General features: G+C 44.4%; 2 protein-coding genes across 2 annotated transcripts in view; both read left to right on the top strand.

Annotated features, from left to right (window-relative positions):
* Nucleotides 1-13,633, top strand: part of notchl (notch receptor, like) — a 29,383-nt gene extending 15,750 nt beyond the window's left edge. Inside the window, exons 5-11 of the mRNA XM_055164062.1 lie at nt 2,417-2,753; nt 3,752-3,921; nt 6,053-6,114; nt 6,193-6,316; nt 9,164-9,261; nt 11,114-11,439; nt 12,957-13,633. Coding sequence (XP_055020037.1) covers nt 2,417-2,753; nt 3,752-3,921; nt 6,053-6,114; nt 6,193-6,316; nt 9,164-9,261; nt 11,114-11,439; nt 12,957-13,473 — 1,634 coding nt within the window. The 3' untranslated portion in view covers nt 13,474-13,633. The remainder of the gene's footprint in view (nt 1-2,416; nt 2,754-3,751; nt 3,922-6,052; nt 6,115-6,192; nt 6,317-9,163; nt 9,262-11,113; nt 11,440-12,956) is intronic.
* A 189-nt stretch (nt 13,634-13,822) lies between these two features.
* LOC110171062 (odorant receptor 131-2-like) overlaps nt 13,823-15,000 on the top strand; it is a 12,866-nt gene continuing 11,688 nt past the window's right edge. The window contains exon 1 of the mRNA XM_055163932.1: nt 13,823-13,961. Within this exon, the coding sequence (XP_055019907.1) occupies nt 13,823-13,961 (139 nt within the window). The remainder of the gene's footprint in view (nt 13,962-15,000) is intronic.

Here is a 15,000-nt window from a genome sequence, read left to right on the forward strand (position 1 = left end):
AATAACACGATGTACAAGAGGAATCATGGTGGAAAAAAATATTTCTCAGCTTTTATTTATATTTGACCAAAAAGTGGCAAGTCCAGAATGATTCATACCCTTTATAAACTGAGTCTATGGGAAAATCCAAAGTTCTAAACCGTTCCAAACAGCACAAGATGTTCTAAAACTTCCTAATTCCCCTGATTCATTGGGAGGAGCTGTTTTAAAACATCTGAACAGGTGAAAAACAGCAGGTCTTTGGTTTGTGAACAGTCATGACTAAGACAAAGCAGCTCTCTGAGGATCTGAGGATCTGCGTACTGTGGCTGCTCACACGGTCCGGAAAGGTCGATAAGAACATATCTAAAGAATTATTAAAAAGTACAAAATGTTCCACACTGTGGAAAATCTCAGAGGATTTGGTCTGAAGCCAGAAGTGACACCTGTGCTGGTCAGGAGGAGAGTGAGAGGTGAAAAAGAATCCACAGATCATCACCAAGACCATCCAGGTGAATCTGGGCTCTGCTGGTGGAACTTCTCAAGGCAGATGATCCAACAGACACGACATCCTGCTGGATCCACGGACGCAGACCGAGGAGGACAGAGCAAACAAAAGCCCATTTAGACTTTGCAAATGCTCATCTGGACAAAGAAGAACATTTTTGGTCTTTTGTTTTATAGTGAACAAAACATATGGAAACAAAAATGTAATTTTTTGACCACAGTGATGTATCCTTTATTTGGCGTAAAAAAGGAGAAACCAAAGAACAACATCCCCACTGTCAAACATGATGGTGGAAACCTAGTGCTTTGGAGATGTTTTTCACAGTAAACAGCTCCATGAACAAAGAGCAAGACGTCAAACTCCTCAACAACAACATCAAGCAGCTGCAGAGGAACTTGGACTTGTTCACCACTGAACATTTCAGCACGACAGTGACCCAAAGCAAACTGCACAAGTGCTGAAGAAAAGGTTATTAGACGACAACATTACGGTTTTGCAGTGGCTCAGACAGAGTCCTGGACCTTAAATCCAACTGAGAATCTGTGGATGAAGTAAAAGATCAGGGTGATGGCAAAGAGACCAGTGGAATGACTGGGCCAAAATATCAGTGGAGACGCACAAAAAACTGGTCAGTAATTGTAGGAAGTGTTTGATTACTGTAACAGCCAATAAATGGTTTTCTATTGATTATGGAGAATTCTGGACATGCCACTTTTTGTTTAAATGTTTTCCACCATAATTCCTCTTGTACATCGTGTTATTATCTCCTGGGAGACGTCTGTGTCATTTCAATAAAGAGAAAACTTGCTGGTTGAATAAAAGTAACTTTAAGTCCAAATTTGTCATGTGTATGAATTATTTTGGGTTTGACTGTACAAACCCTGTTCACCGCAGTGTAGATCAACAAGAGCCACTGTGTTTATTTATTTATTTATTTAGGGGGTGGAGCAAATGAATAATTCACTGTAAAGAACATTTTACTTCTCCAGCGTCCTGTTATTATTATTATTATTATTATTATTATTATTATTATTATTATTATTATTATTATTATTATTATTATTATTATTATTATTAAGTCTCACAAACCCGGATCATGAAAGCAGCACTTTTATGGCCCATTGTTCAGATCAGTGGGGAGTCGTTGATGATCACAACAGCGTCTGGGAGCCTCAGGTCTCGGTCTCAGGTCTCGGGTCTTGGGTCTCGGTTCTCTGGTCTGGTTTAGTCCTGGTTTAGTCCTGGTTCAGTCCTGGTTCAGCCTGTTTTAGTCCTGGTTAAATTCTGGTTTAATTCTGGTTCAGTTCTGGTTTCGTCCTGGTTAATCCTGTTTTAGTCCTGGTTAAGTCCTGGTTAAGATCTGGTTTAGTTCTGGTTTAGTCCTGGTTCAGTCCTGTTTTAGTCCTGGTTCAGTTCTGGTTTAGTCCTGGTTCAGTTCTGGTTTAGTCCTGGTTTAGTCCTGGTTTAGTCCTGGTTTGTTCTGTTTTAGTCCTGGTTAAATTCTGGTTTAGACCTGGTTCAGTTCTGGTTTCGTCCTGGTTAAGATCTGGTTTAGTTCTGGTTCAGTCCTGTTTTAGACCTGGTTCAGTTCTGGTTTAGTCCTGGTTTAGTCCTGGTTCTGCATTATACTGAGTAAAAAAACATTAAATATTACAGATTTTCCTGGACTGTAGACATTTGTACGTGATGATGATGTTTTAGTTTTTCTTGTACGTGATGATGATTTTTTAGTTTTTCTTGTACGTGATGATGATTTTTTAGTTTTTCTTGTACGTGATGATGTTTTAGTTTTTGTTGTACGTGATGATGATGTTTTAGTTTTTCTTGTACGTGATGATGTTTTAGTTTTTCTTGTACGTGATGATGTTTTAGTTTTTGTTGTACGTGATGATGTTTTAGTTTTTGTAACACTCGTCGTCTCTCCGTCAGCCCCCATGGCGTCGTGGATGTGGGCGGTGGTCGCCGTGGCGCTGGCCGTGCTCTTGCTGCTGTGCGTGGCGGTGCTGGTGGTGATGAGGAGGGTGAGGCAGCGGGCGCACTCAGGGGCCGCCCACAGCGCCGCCCAAGGGCCCCGCGGCCTCTCCATGAGCGCCCGCCCCACCAAGACCAAAGCCCCGGTGTGGGGGGGTCCGGGCCCCGTCCAGGACCCCAGAGTCCACTCGACCAGGGACAGGGACAAACTGGGCCTGAGGAAGAAGAAGAAGGCGAAGGAGGCGGAGAAGAGGCGGAGACGTGAGCCGCTGGGGGAGGACGCCATGCGCATGAGGTCAGACAAACACTCAACCACTCACCCGTCTGTTCAGATGTTACAGAATCACATAGACCTAAACCCCGTGAAGAACATCATGGTCACACATTATTATGAACCTCTCTCTTGGTTGAGGATCACACAAAAAGAGGACGGATCGTAAAACAAAATATATATTATACTATTTTGAGATATGCGTCCGGTCAAGTGGTAACGGAGGGAAACAGGGTCAGAGTTTTGACATTCAAATGTGGACTGATTTTATTTAATTGACCTGAGTTTTCAGCTCTCAGTTCTTCTTCCTGGAGACCTGGAGCATGTTTTGGGTTAATGGAGAAACCGAAATGCCTGGAGGAAACTCATCCAGACACGACACGAGAGAAAACATACAAACTCCACACAGAAAAGCCCGGGCGACCAGGGGATCGAACCCAGAACCTTCTCGCTGTGAGGCACTGTGCTGTTATGAGACAAATCTGAGAACTGAGATAGTGACAGAACTGAGACAGTGTTTCCAAGTAAAGATATAAAATTTAAATATATTTGAAAGCAGCACAATCTCATTTTTCTCTGAGCTGAGATCAAGAACAGAGACAGAACTCAGACGATGCTCACGATGAGACTTTTTTCTCAGGAGAAAACCACTTTGGTCTCGATTAGAGTTTATTTATATTTAGGAGATGTAAATGTGGGTTCGGTCAAGTGGTAACGGAGGGAAACAGGGGCAGATTTTTGACATTCAAATGTCTCTTATTCAGAAACTAGAGGAACTATTGAAATAAGTAAAGTATCAGAATGTAGGAAAGAGTTACACTCCAACAGGGTCAAGTTAAACCTGTGAGATTCTTTCAAGTTGTTGACAAAAAATTAAAAGGCGCTTTGACGACTTAAAAAAAAAAAGTAAGTTCACATTGTAAAAAACTAAAAGAATCCCTACAGTCTGACCTTTATGAAAGCTGTGTTTTTCATCCATGAGCTTGAATGATCCTTACGTTCCTGAGTGTTGGTGTGGTCAGGCCTCTGAGGCGGGAGCAGGACATCGGCAGTGACACGGACGTGACTCAGAGCTCCATGGAGGACATCAGCCGCTGCTCCAAACGCCACGAGGCCTTCATCTGCGACCACCGCAGCCCAGGAGACAGGGCCTACAGGGGGGCAGGGGGACAGGGACGCGCCCCCTCACAGGGTACAGAACCACACACACTTTTAAAGACACACTCTGTAACCTTTATGGTGGACAGTCTGCTCCCTGCTTGTCTCTGTGGATATGTTGCTTTGTCTAAATCAGGGGTGGGCTATTATTTTTTCCATGAGGCCACAAGAGAAACAGAAAATATTGCTTAACTAAATTCTGCATAATATTAATTGTATTTCTTTCTAATAAGCAGTAAATATCATTGACGAGCTGCTCAGACTGGAAAGAGTTTACGTTATGACTAAACAATGAAAAAGTGAGGCTGACAAACAAAAAATGACATTAAAAACATCTCTAAAATAAAAGAAATGCAGCTTTAGTCCATGCATTATAAAATATGTTTATTTTGTAATTCCAAATTAAATTAAATGGGCCAGTCAGAGTCAACCAAAGGGCCGAATGTGGAGCTGGACAATGCCCAGGTCTGGTCTAAGGCTGCGTTCAGACTGCACCTGAAGTGACCCAAATCTGATTTTTTGGCTTCTATGTTCCTGTATCCGATCTTTTAATGACAGTCTGAACCACACAGATCTGATCTTTTGACATGCGACTTCAGTGTGAACGGCCAAAGCGCATCCATCCGACCAACACGTCATTAACAAGCGACAAACGTCACTATTCTGCGCTGAAGCAGGCGGAAACCGGAACCAGAACTGTAAAATCTCCAGGTGCTCGATGCTGCGTCCATGTTTGGACAACTTCCGTAAACACAGAGACGCTCGCTGCGGTCGACGCATGGGGTTGACGTCGTCGTGTCTCCAGTGTCACATGCGGGACACTTTCGGGCCGTTTACCGTCCACACTGGAGACACAGACAAGTCGCATTTAATTGGAAATGTGAACGACCTCACAAAAACATCAGATTTCACAAAAAAATCGGAATTGAGCGTTAAGCCCTGCAGTCTGAACGTAGCCTAAATCACACCAGGCCAAAAATGCATAATGAAGAAGAAAATAAACATATATAAGTGTCACTTTTTGGGGAAATGTATTTTATAAAACCAGAGATCCAGGAGCAGACATTTCCTGTGTAAAGTGAAGTTGTAGTAAAATCAATATTAGAGAGAAGAACAGACTGTTAACGTCACATATTTCACAGTTCTTCAGATAAACTATAAACAACAGAACAGAACAAGTTTAACCAAACTCTCCGTCTCACTCCAAATCAATAAATCACTTCAGTTCTTCATCCTCGGCGTCACTTCTGAACAACTCGACCTCCGGAGGGAAACAGAGCGACGCAAACTCTTCTGTGTCGCTGTCGTCAGACTCAGACTCAGTTCCATTTATTTCCAAATCTCACAGTGTGATATTTATTGTGATATTTTGGAGAGGTTATTATAATTGTAAATGAAACACACTTTTTTGCTTTTAAAATATCTTGACAAGATTTTGGTGTGAATTATTTCTGTCATAATCCCAAGAATTCAAGTAAAACCACATCTCTTCATGTTTTCTGTGCTGAAATGAATCATGGGAAATGTAGTTCCTGATGTTCATAATCTGTTGCTTCTATAAAACTATGAATTAAACAAAGGAACTTGTGATTCGATATATTGTGACAGTCCACGATGTTATTGTGAGACTTTTGATGATATTTCAGTTACTGTTACGTCCCTAGTTCCAGTTAGAATTATTCAGGTCTTTCTGAATCCCGACAGGATGGTTTCGGTGTCACTGAAGTCCAGACTTTGTCCATCATCCAGTGACTTCAGGAAAGTTTCATGGTTCATCCTCCCGGTGTCACAAGTTTCTCTCTCACTCCAAACTTTCTTTCTGCTGCTCCATTTCCGTTTTCAGCTGCAGATTTCACGACTCTTTCTCTTTCTCTTACGGCTCTTTCTGCAGGAGACATGCACAGTAGAGCCAAGTGACAGTGGTGCAGGAGGAACAGGAGCAGCAGATCCTCACACACGAGACTAGAACCTCTCCACATTTACTCAAACATTTTAATATAGAAGTCACAGGAAACACACAAACCATGAAAAAAACTGACACTTATAGTCCAAAAAATACGGTAATAACATTTCCACAGAGACAGGTTAAATATTGATTAATTTAAAGTTGCTACTGTTAACAAACTCATAATCGGTGCTGTTGTTGTTGTGTTGTTGTGTGTCAGCGCCACCTAGAGGCTGGGACAGAAACGCGATGCCTCCTCCTCTGCTCAGTCCCCCTCAGCACGTACGTTCCGCTCACATTTCTGTTCGTTCCTGTTTAACTTTTGGACCATAAATGACCCGGACGTTGTCTTGTGGTCAGTCTGCAGAGTGGTGCGGCCCGGACGGATCGGTGGTGCTGATCCGAGCGGTCAGGAGCGGCCTGGACCGAGTCGTGCTGGAGCTGCTGAGAGCGGGAGTCCCGGTCAACAACACTGACCACACAGGTGAGGCTCCGAACTGACCGCAGAACTGACCACAACACAGACCACGACACTGACCACAACACTGACCACACAGGTGAGGCTCCGAACTGACCGCAGAACTGACCACAACACAGACCACAACACTGACAACACAGGTGAGGCTCCGAACTGACCGTAGGACTGACCACAGAACTGACCACGACACTGACCACAACACTGACAACAACACTGACCACAACACTGACAACAACACTGACAACAACACTGACAACACAGGTGAAGCTCCGAACTGACCATAGGACTGACCACAGTACTGACCACGACACTGACCACAACACAGACCACAACACTGACCACAGAACTGACAACGACACTGACCGCGACACTGACAACAACACTGACAACAACACTGACCACAGAACTGACCACGACACTGACAACAACACTGACAACAACACTGACCACAGAACTGACCACGACACTGACAACAACACTGACACAGACAACACAGGTGAGGCTCCGAACTGACCACAACACTCGTACACTGGAAAAAATGTAACATTTAAACACTTGAATCTATCAGAAAATGACTTAAATATAGTGACATTATTTGTCCATGCAGTAAGATCATTTTACTCGACAAGTTCTCTTAAAATAAACGACCTCTAGACGAGAATGAAACATCAGAAATCTCAGAAGTCGATAATAAACCTGAAAACAAAATGAATAACCTGATATAAGTTTTAAAATCTTGGCCAGATCAGAGAAATGTGCAGTGGATTTTTCAGAACTAAATATATAACTTCTTTAACCTGACATAAATGAGAGTTTGGTTCTGCTCAAATCTCACTTCCTCACTTCCTCAGTCATTTAGTTTGATTTTTTGTTAAAACACACAGAGACGAGGCAGGGTTAGGGTCAGGACGGTTTTATAATAAATCACCCAGAGGACAAAGTGGATCAAAACTAAACCAGACTCACAGTGAGACCAAAGTCTGGCAACTAATACAGAAACAAATGTAGTCGTACTTAGGAGTGTAACAGTTCACAAAAAACACAGTTCTGTACGTATCTCGGTTTTGAGGTCACAGTTTGGTTCATTTTCGGTTCAGTTTGGGAACAAAATCCAAAACCATTTGCTTGTTGTTTGTGTTTTTATTGAACCGACAATTAGTTTTAACATTATACAAACAGGGAAATAAAATAAATGCAAAGTGCTGCTTGGTTAAACTAATAAGTTAAACAAAATATTCTCAAAGAAGCAACAAAAATTTGAAATATTATAAAAAAAATAAATTCCTTGTAAACAGTAAACAAAACTTTTCAAAAAGTAAAGTGGAGAACAAACATTTTCAATATGAAGTTTTAGTTAATCTTCATATTTTTGGCCAGAAAAACCGACTTGTCCACATTATCTGCAGTAAGAGCAGATCTGCTGCAGTTACAACGTCCCCAGTGGATGAAAATGCACTTTCGCTTGGGTCAGAGGTCACAGGCACAAGGGCAGAGATTCTGTGCAGGTGAAAGGTAAAAGTGAGGACTGCATCGCGATGACCGTAGTTTTGCAGGATTCTCGTGGTTTGGAGGGACATAGTCAAGGCGGGGGGCAGTTGTTGTGAAGGCGGCCGCTCTAACTATAAAGCGCTGCAGGAAACACTGCACCAATCACGGACAAGTTCCTCATGAATATTAAAGAGTCGAGGCTCCGTGTACCTGCACATGTAGTGGAGGAATGTAAACACACACAAACTGCGCAACTTGTGCACAGTCCTGCACCGAACCAAACGCCTTGTACTGAAATGATTCAGCATGAACACATGAACTGTTACACTCCTAGTTGCACTGAAATATACCTGGTGCTTCTAAACATTATCTTTAGGATGTTGGACTGGGCTGGTGAGCAGAAACCAAACTCCTGCATTGCCAAGTTCATCTGTCCAGTCCTTAAAGTCATAATGAATCAGCCAATCACTGCAGAAAACTGAACTGTGTCACAGAACTCAACAGTCCAACAAGGCTCATTTGGTCTCCAATAATTTATGTTATTAGGTTCTTTTCTCAGACCAAGAGTTTGTTTTCATCCTGACAGTTTGTTCTGCTCCCTGCTCCTCTTCCTCAGAGTCTCGTGATGTTGCTGTGATGAGTCGCTGAGCTGATTTAAACAGGTTTTGCCACCATCTTCCTACCGGTGGAGGATCTTTGGACACGTCACAGCAACATCACGAGACTCTGAGGAAAAGCGCAGGAACCGGAACAAACTGTCAGGATGAAAACAAACTCTTGGTCTGAAAAAAAGAACCTAATAATATGACCCGGAGCTCATTGGTTGAGGTGTTCTACGTTCTGATTGGCTGTCAGCTGCTTCGTGGGGTTTGGGAACACGTCTGAACTGAAGCTGAAGTTTAATCGAGCCTTTCCTGAGCCGTGTGATGTCGTGATGTCGCGATGTCGTGATGTCGTGATGTCGCGATGTCGTGATGTCGTGATGTCGCGATGTCGTGATGTCGTGATGTTGCGATGTCGTGATGTCGTGCTTGTACTCTGCACTGGAGTGAATGAGAGCAGCCCATTCACCTTTTGTCTCTCACCTCCTGTTTTTGTCCCTGTGCCTGTCTCTCCATGACTCCCCTTGTGTCCTGCTCATGTCCAGACGTCCCTCTGTTGCCGTCCCCCGACCCTGACCTCATCTAACGCCCCCGCCCCGCCTCCCCGCCCCTCCCCCCGTCTCCGTGCTTGCCTCTCGTCCTCCCTGCCCGTCCCCTTCGCCCGTCGCTCTCTCTCTCGTGGAATGGTTGTGTTGGCTTTGTGACCCCCTCGCTGTGCCCCCCCCCTCGTGTCCCGCCCGCTCTCACACTCACTGTCTCTCAGGGAGGTCGGCGCTGCACTGGGCATGCTCAGTAAACCACCTGTCTTTGGCGAGGACCCTGATCCGCTACGGAGCCGCTGTGGACCTCCAGGACAACAAGGTGAGATCAGTGGAGGATCATGTAGTGGACCGTTTCTCACCAGGAGTCTCCAACCTAAAAGTAGCTCACCGAGGGATTTTGGAATTCAATCAGTCAAAATTTATTTCTGTAGCACCTTCCAACAACCAAAGCCGACCTGTGCTGTACAACATTAAAACAAGGGTAACACTTTATAATAACTACACCTTATTTAGCCTTAATAAAGCATGAACAAAGACTTAATTAATAATGAACAAAGACTTAATTAATAATGAACAAAGACTTCATTAATAATGATTCACGCTTAGTAACTACTTAATTACTACCTTAATTAGCACTTGCACTTAACTTGCCTGTGCTGTAAATAGTTACTCATCATTATTTCATACTTAATTACTCATGAACTAACCATCTGAGCATTTATTAATCATTAGTAAACTATGAGAGAATGATTTACTGATAATGCAGTGCAATGATCATTCAGGCAGCTGTTATCTGTTTCTGAGAGCTTTTCTAAAGTGAAGAGTAATTATCCTTTATTAAACATTTAGTAAGCGTGAATCATTATTAATTAAGTCTTTGTTCATTATTAATTAAGTCTTTAGTCATGCTTTATTAAGGCTAAATAAGGTGTAGTTATTATAAAGTGTTACCAAAACAAGATAAAAAAAACAAAAAAAACAATAAACATCATACAAACAGGTCGACAAACACATTACACCGTTAAAATAAAGAAAGTGTCACAGGGTTTAATTAAGTGTTTAATTATACCGTTGGACCCAAAGGCTCGCCCTCTTTTTTTATAAATCTAATAATTTCTTGCGTCCACTAAAATGAGCAGCTCCGTGATATTTTTGTTTTGTAAAGGAGCTCACCAGGGGAAAAAAAGACTGGAGACCCCTGGTGCACACAGTGTCCACTGATCTGAATAAATTATGTGTTTGTAATTTACACAATAGTTTTCTTTGACAAATACAAATCTGTAAAAACACATTATTTTATTTAATGAAAGTTTAAACAGTCTTCCAAGAAAAAAGTCTTCCTGTGTGTGTAAAATGGATGGAATTGTGTTTATTGATGACACGGACAGAGGTGTTTCAATCTGCTTCCTCCTCCTTCTTTATTTTTCAACTTTTCTCAAAGAATAATAAAGCCTCACATTTGTAATGTGCTTCACAGATTTTATCAAAGCCTCTCAAAGCGCCACACTGTGTCATTGCTCATTCAACCATCAATATTCACTACAGAAATATAATCAAATCTGGAAGGTGACTCCAGGATGTGTTGTTGTTGTTTTCAGTGGCCTGTGCTCACTGGTGCATCATGACAAAAAAGATGTTTACTTCTGCATTACTTCCTGAAGACTGACCTTCAAAGTTCCTGTTCTTTTTCACTGACAAAATGTCAAAACTTTTCCATGACTTTTTCATGATCTAAAGTGAATTTTCCATGACTTTACAGCACCTACATGTGGAGAATTAATCAGACTTTTAGGATAAATCTGAAATGTGAACTCTTTCCACTCACCTTATGGTTTGGGATTATAGTTTTTAATATTTAAAATCCTGTCAGTGAATTTATTGTCGTCTCTTTTAAACAAAAGACTCACACGTTCACAAATAATCAGAACAGACTCATGAGAACTGAACAGAACACTGGAGCCAAGGGAAAGAGATACTGAAATTCTATGACTTTCCCAGAACTTTCATTGAATTTACAAAATTTCATGACCCTTCCAGGCCTGGAAAATTACATTTTCAATTTCCCTGACTTTTCCAATAATGAGAGGAATCTGAAACCCTGTCACATGTTCTTTAAACGGTCCATTACCGCCCCCTGTAGTTCACCTCTTTGCGTCACGTTTCTTCCACAGGGTGAAACGGCGCTCTTCTTGTCCGCGCTGCACGGTTGCTACGACACCGCCAGGCTCCTCCTCCTCCACGGCGCCAACCTGGACCTCCGGGACAGACGGGGGCGCCACGCGGTGGACGCGGCTCAGGAGGGGATGCACCACCAGATCCTGGAGATGCTCCTGTCGCACCAGATGCAGAGGAGGCCGACCGCGGTGCAGGACAGCAGCTGCGACGTGCTGTGGGACGACCGCGCTGTGGCGTATCCCTCCTGCTCGTGGGGGGGCGCTCAAGGTCTGCCCGGCAGGAGCGCCTCCTTCTCCGGCACCATCGGAGCTCTGCCCCCCAGGTGAGCAGGGATGAGCAGAACTGTGTTTGTGTAGGTCTGGGTTTAACATCGGGCTGTGTCAAAAATCAAAAGATCGATAGATGGTGAGTTTTACTTTGGTCGATCTCGATGAAAAAGCACATTTTGATTGACAGGTCCAACAGTCGATTGTGTGTCTTTAAGAGTGTGTGGCACTGACCATTATTTACACTCTTGTTTACGAAAAACACCTGAGCCACAGCACGTCTCTTTTAAAAAAAAGTTTTGACATAAATGGTCCTGACCCTCTGCTCTTTACGCCTGAAGTCCACGTGTCTGTGTTTTTAATAAGATGGAAGAAAATCAAATCGAAAATCGAGATGGAACATATCATCAGTACAGAAAAATAAAATCATGATTCTTTTTCTGTCCCATATCGCACAGCCCTAGTTTAACACAACATCACAACATTCTTTATTGTCCAATAATCAGGAAATGAGTGTTAGCATGCTAGTTATTGTTGTATTACCTTCACTCACCTCTGGTCTCTGAAAGTTGTGAAACGCACGTATAAACTCGTGGTGGTGAATAATTAGGCTCTGGATGCAGAAAGTAAGTGAGGAATAACTCCAAACCACAACAAACTGTTTCAAATGAACGACCGTAAAATACCAGATAATATCCAGGGCGTTTATTTGTTTCAGTCACTTAAAAGACCAGGCATTTATTTGAGACCAGGCAGCAATTTGGGGCAGGAGATTAATTCCTTCTTGCTCAACAAAACTGAGAAAATATGTAACTCAAATTCTTTTAACCAGTCTGACTATAATGTACAGTTTTAGTTTATACGATGTCCTGGCGACTCCTTTGCCTCGTGGGTACGATTCCTGCCACCTCTTCTCCTGTCTTTCCTCGCCCCTTTGCCACAACTTTCCTCTGACGCCACAGCAGCTACGATCACATCGCTGCTTCCTCCCAGTCGCCAAACTCAAGTCATTTTACCAAAACTCCTAAAAACTGCTTCAATTTCTCCATCTTTCTTTTTTATTTCACTTCAAAAAAGGGATTTCACAGCAGCGTCGTCTGTTCCTCCACTTTTTCACTTTCACTGAGGCTGATCGGACACAGCACAGAGAACTGAGCCTGTCCATTCAGTCACATGACCAGTCTGACCTGAAGTCAAACTGCCGCTGTAAACATCAGACTCTCTGTGTGTCGCTGCACTCATCATCACATCTTTGTTAAATAAAGCACAAAAAACGAGAAATTGGAGTTTGAGCAGCTCCTCAGCAGCAGCACAACCACTGCTGGACTAGACTGTATTAGACTCAGCATTTATTTATAAAATATACACCTGCGCCACACGTTTAAATTGGACCCGGCGATTAACTGAAACCTGGATATTATTTGGTATTTTTGGGAAGTTCTGTTTTTCATTTTTTAAAGTTTCTTTTAACTTAAAAACACCAATAAAACAATGAACAGAAATGAGACGCAGCATCGAAGCTCCAAATATTTTCAGAAAACACAAATTAATTCTCTATTTTCTTCCTTCTCAGTGATTGGTCGCCCGGCAGAGTGCAGTACCCCTCCCCTCACACCTGGAGGCCCCAGATCAACCAATCAACAACAGCCTTAGTCCCTCCCCGGATCATGGGCCGCTCCCCTCGACCAATCAGCACGCTGCAGGAAGTGACATCAGAGGACGAGGACCGCGAAAGGCCTCAGGACGTCCCCCGGGCCATAACGCCTCACTTCCTGTCCCCTCAGCCCGCCCCCCGCCAGCGCTCCTTCTCCTGTACCCAGCATGCCCTGCAGCGACGCCCCAGCGCCCCGCAGCCGGAGCCCAACTACGTCATCGTGACGCCGCCGGCAGCCAACGAGCACGCGGAGAGAGCCCCGGCCCCGCCCTCGGACACCGGCGTCCAATCGCACGGCCCCGCTGCACACGCCGAGAACTTACACAGGGCGGAGCCGGCGGCAGCGAGCCCCGCCCACCCCGAGCAGAAGAGCCGGGAGAGGCCCCAGAGCCACGGGGGCCCCACACACGGGGACCCCACACAGACGGCCCTCTGAGCCTCCCGCGGCGAACTGTACGGCCCTGCCAACTCCTGCTCCTGCCAACTCCTGCCCCTGACAACTCCTGCCCCTGCCAACTCCTGCCCCTGACAACTCCTGCTCCTGCCAACTCCTGCTCCTGCCACGTCCCGCTCCTGCCACGCCCTGCCCCTGCCACGTCCCACCCTGCCAACTCCTGCCCTGCCAACTCCTGCTCCTGCCAACTCCTGCCTCCTGACACATCCCGCTCCTGCCAACTCCCGCCCCTGCCAACTCCTGCTCCTGCCAACTCCTGCTCCTGCCAACTCCTGCCCCTGCCAACTCCTGCCCCTGACACGTCCCGCCCCTGCCATGTCCCGCTCCTGCCATGCCCTGCCCCTGCCACGTCCTGCCCCTGCCACGTCTCGCCCCTTCCACGCCCTGCTCCTGCCAGCTCTGCTCCTGCCACGTCCTGCTCCTGCCAGCTCTGCTCCTGCCACCTCCCGCTCCTGCCGCCGTCTATGCGTGTAACAATACGCAAGTTTTTATGTTTTTATATTTGCAAATAAGTCAAATAAAGTGGAAACGTAACCACAGAATGTCCACTGAGGTTCATTTAGTCTCTGATCATTTATGTTTTTAGGTTCTTTTTTCAGACCAAGAGTTTGTTTTCCTCCTGACAGTTTGTTCTGCTCCCTGCTCCTCTTCCTCAGTCTCGTGATGTTTCTGTAATGTGTTGCTCTGCTGATTTAAACAGGTGGCGCTGTCGTCCTGCCTCCACCGGTAGGAAGACAGCGCCACCTGCAGTCACACTTCCTCAGGACAGTATCCCAGGAGTGTGAGAGTGACGCTGAGTTCAGACCACAGCATCAAAAAAACGCCCTGGATGCATTTGCATTTGAGTTCAGACACCACTGACACGCCTCTTGGACGCCACAGACGAAAGGGAGAAAAATACTTGATGTTCATCCAGGGCGTCTGTCTTGTTTTCCTGCTTGAGAGAGACTTTAGTGTATCTATTACATCAACACATCGGCGGAGGCGATCAACGGCAGTGGCGGCGTGTGTGTGTGTATATATATATATATATATATATACACATATATATATATTTTTTTTTTTTTTTTTTTTTTTTTTTTTAACTCTGCTAGTCCTTGTTTAGTCCTGGTTTAGTCCTGGTTTAGTCCTGGTTTAGTCCTGGTGTAGACACAGTGTAGAGTTTCTTGTTGTGGTGTTTGTGGTTCCTGGGTCTTTCTCCTTCTTCTTCTTCTTCCAGATAATAATGTCGCTTGACAGTTGTCCCTGATTGGTTGATGGTTGATGCATCAATGCCAAATTTGTGCTGTGGTGACGCACGGAAACAGCTGCACTCGTCAGTACTTGTGAACAGTGATAAACGTGAGCTGACTCCATGTGAGCTGGATCATAAATGTTCTTGACAGGGAAAGAAAAAGGAAACAGAGAGTGCTCAGGTTACCATAGTTACCAAACTCCCCCAGCAGAGGCTTTTAAAGCAGCTTCATTAAAACTGTGGCTTTTATTTCTGCTCCTCACTGCCGTCGAAGT

The sequence above is a fragment of the Boleophthalmus pectinirostris genome, unplaced genomic scaffold, assembly GCF_026225935.1.
Source record: "Boleophthalmus pectinirostris isolate CB_2022bp ecotype Guang Dong unplaced genomic scaffold, ASM2622593v1 HiC_scaffold_6, whole genome shotgun sequence".
Classification (NCBI taxonomy): Eukaryota; Metazoa; Chordata; class Actinopteri; order Gobiiformes; family Gobiidae; genus Boleophthalmus; species Boleophthalmus pectinirostris.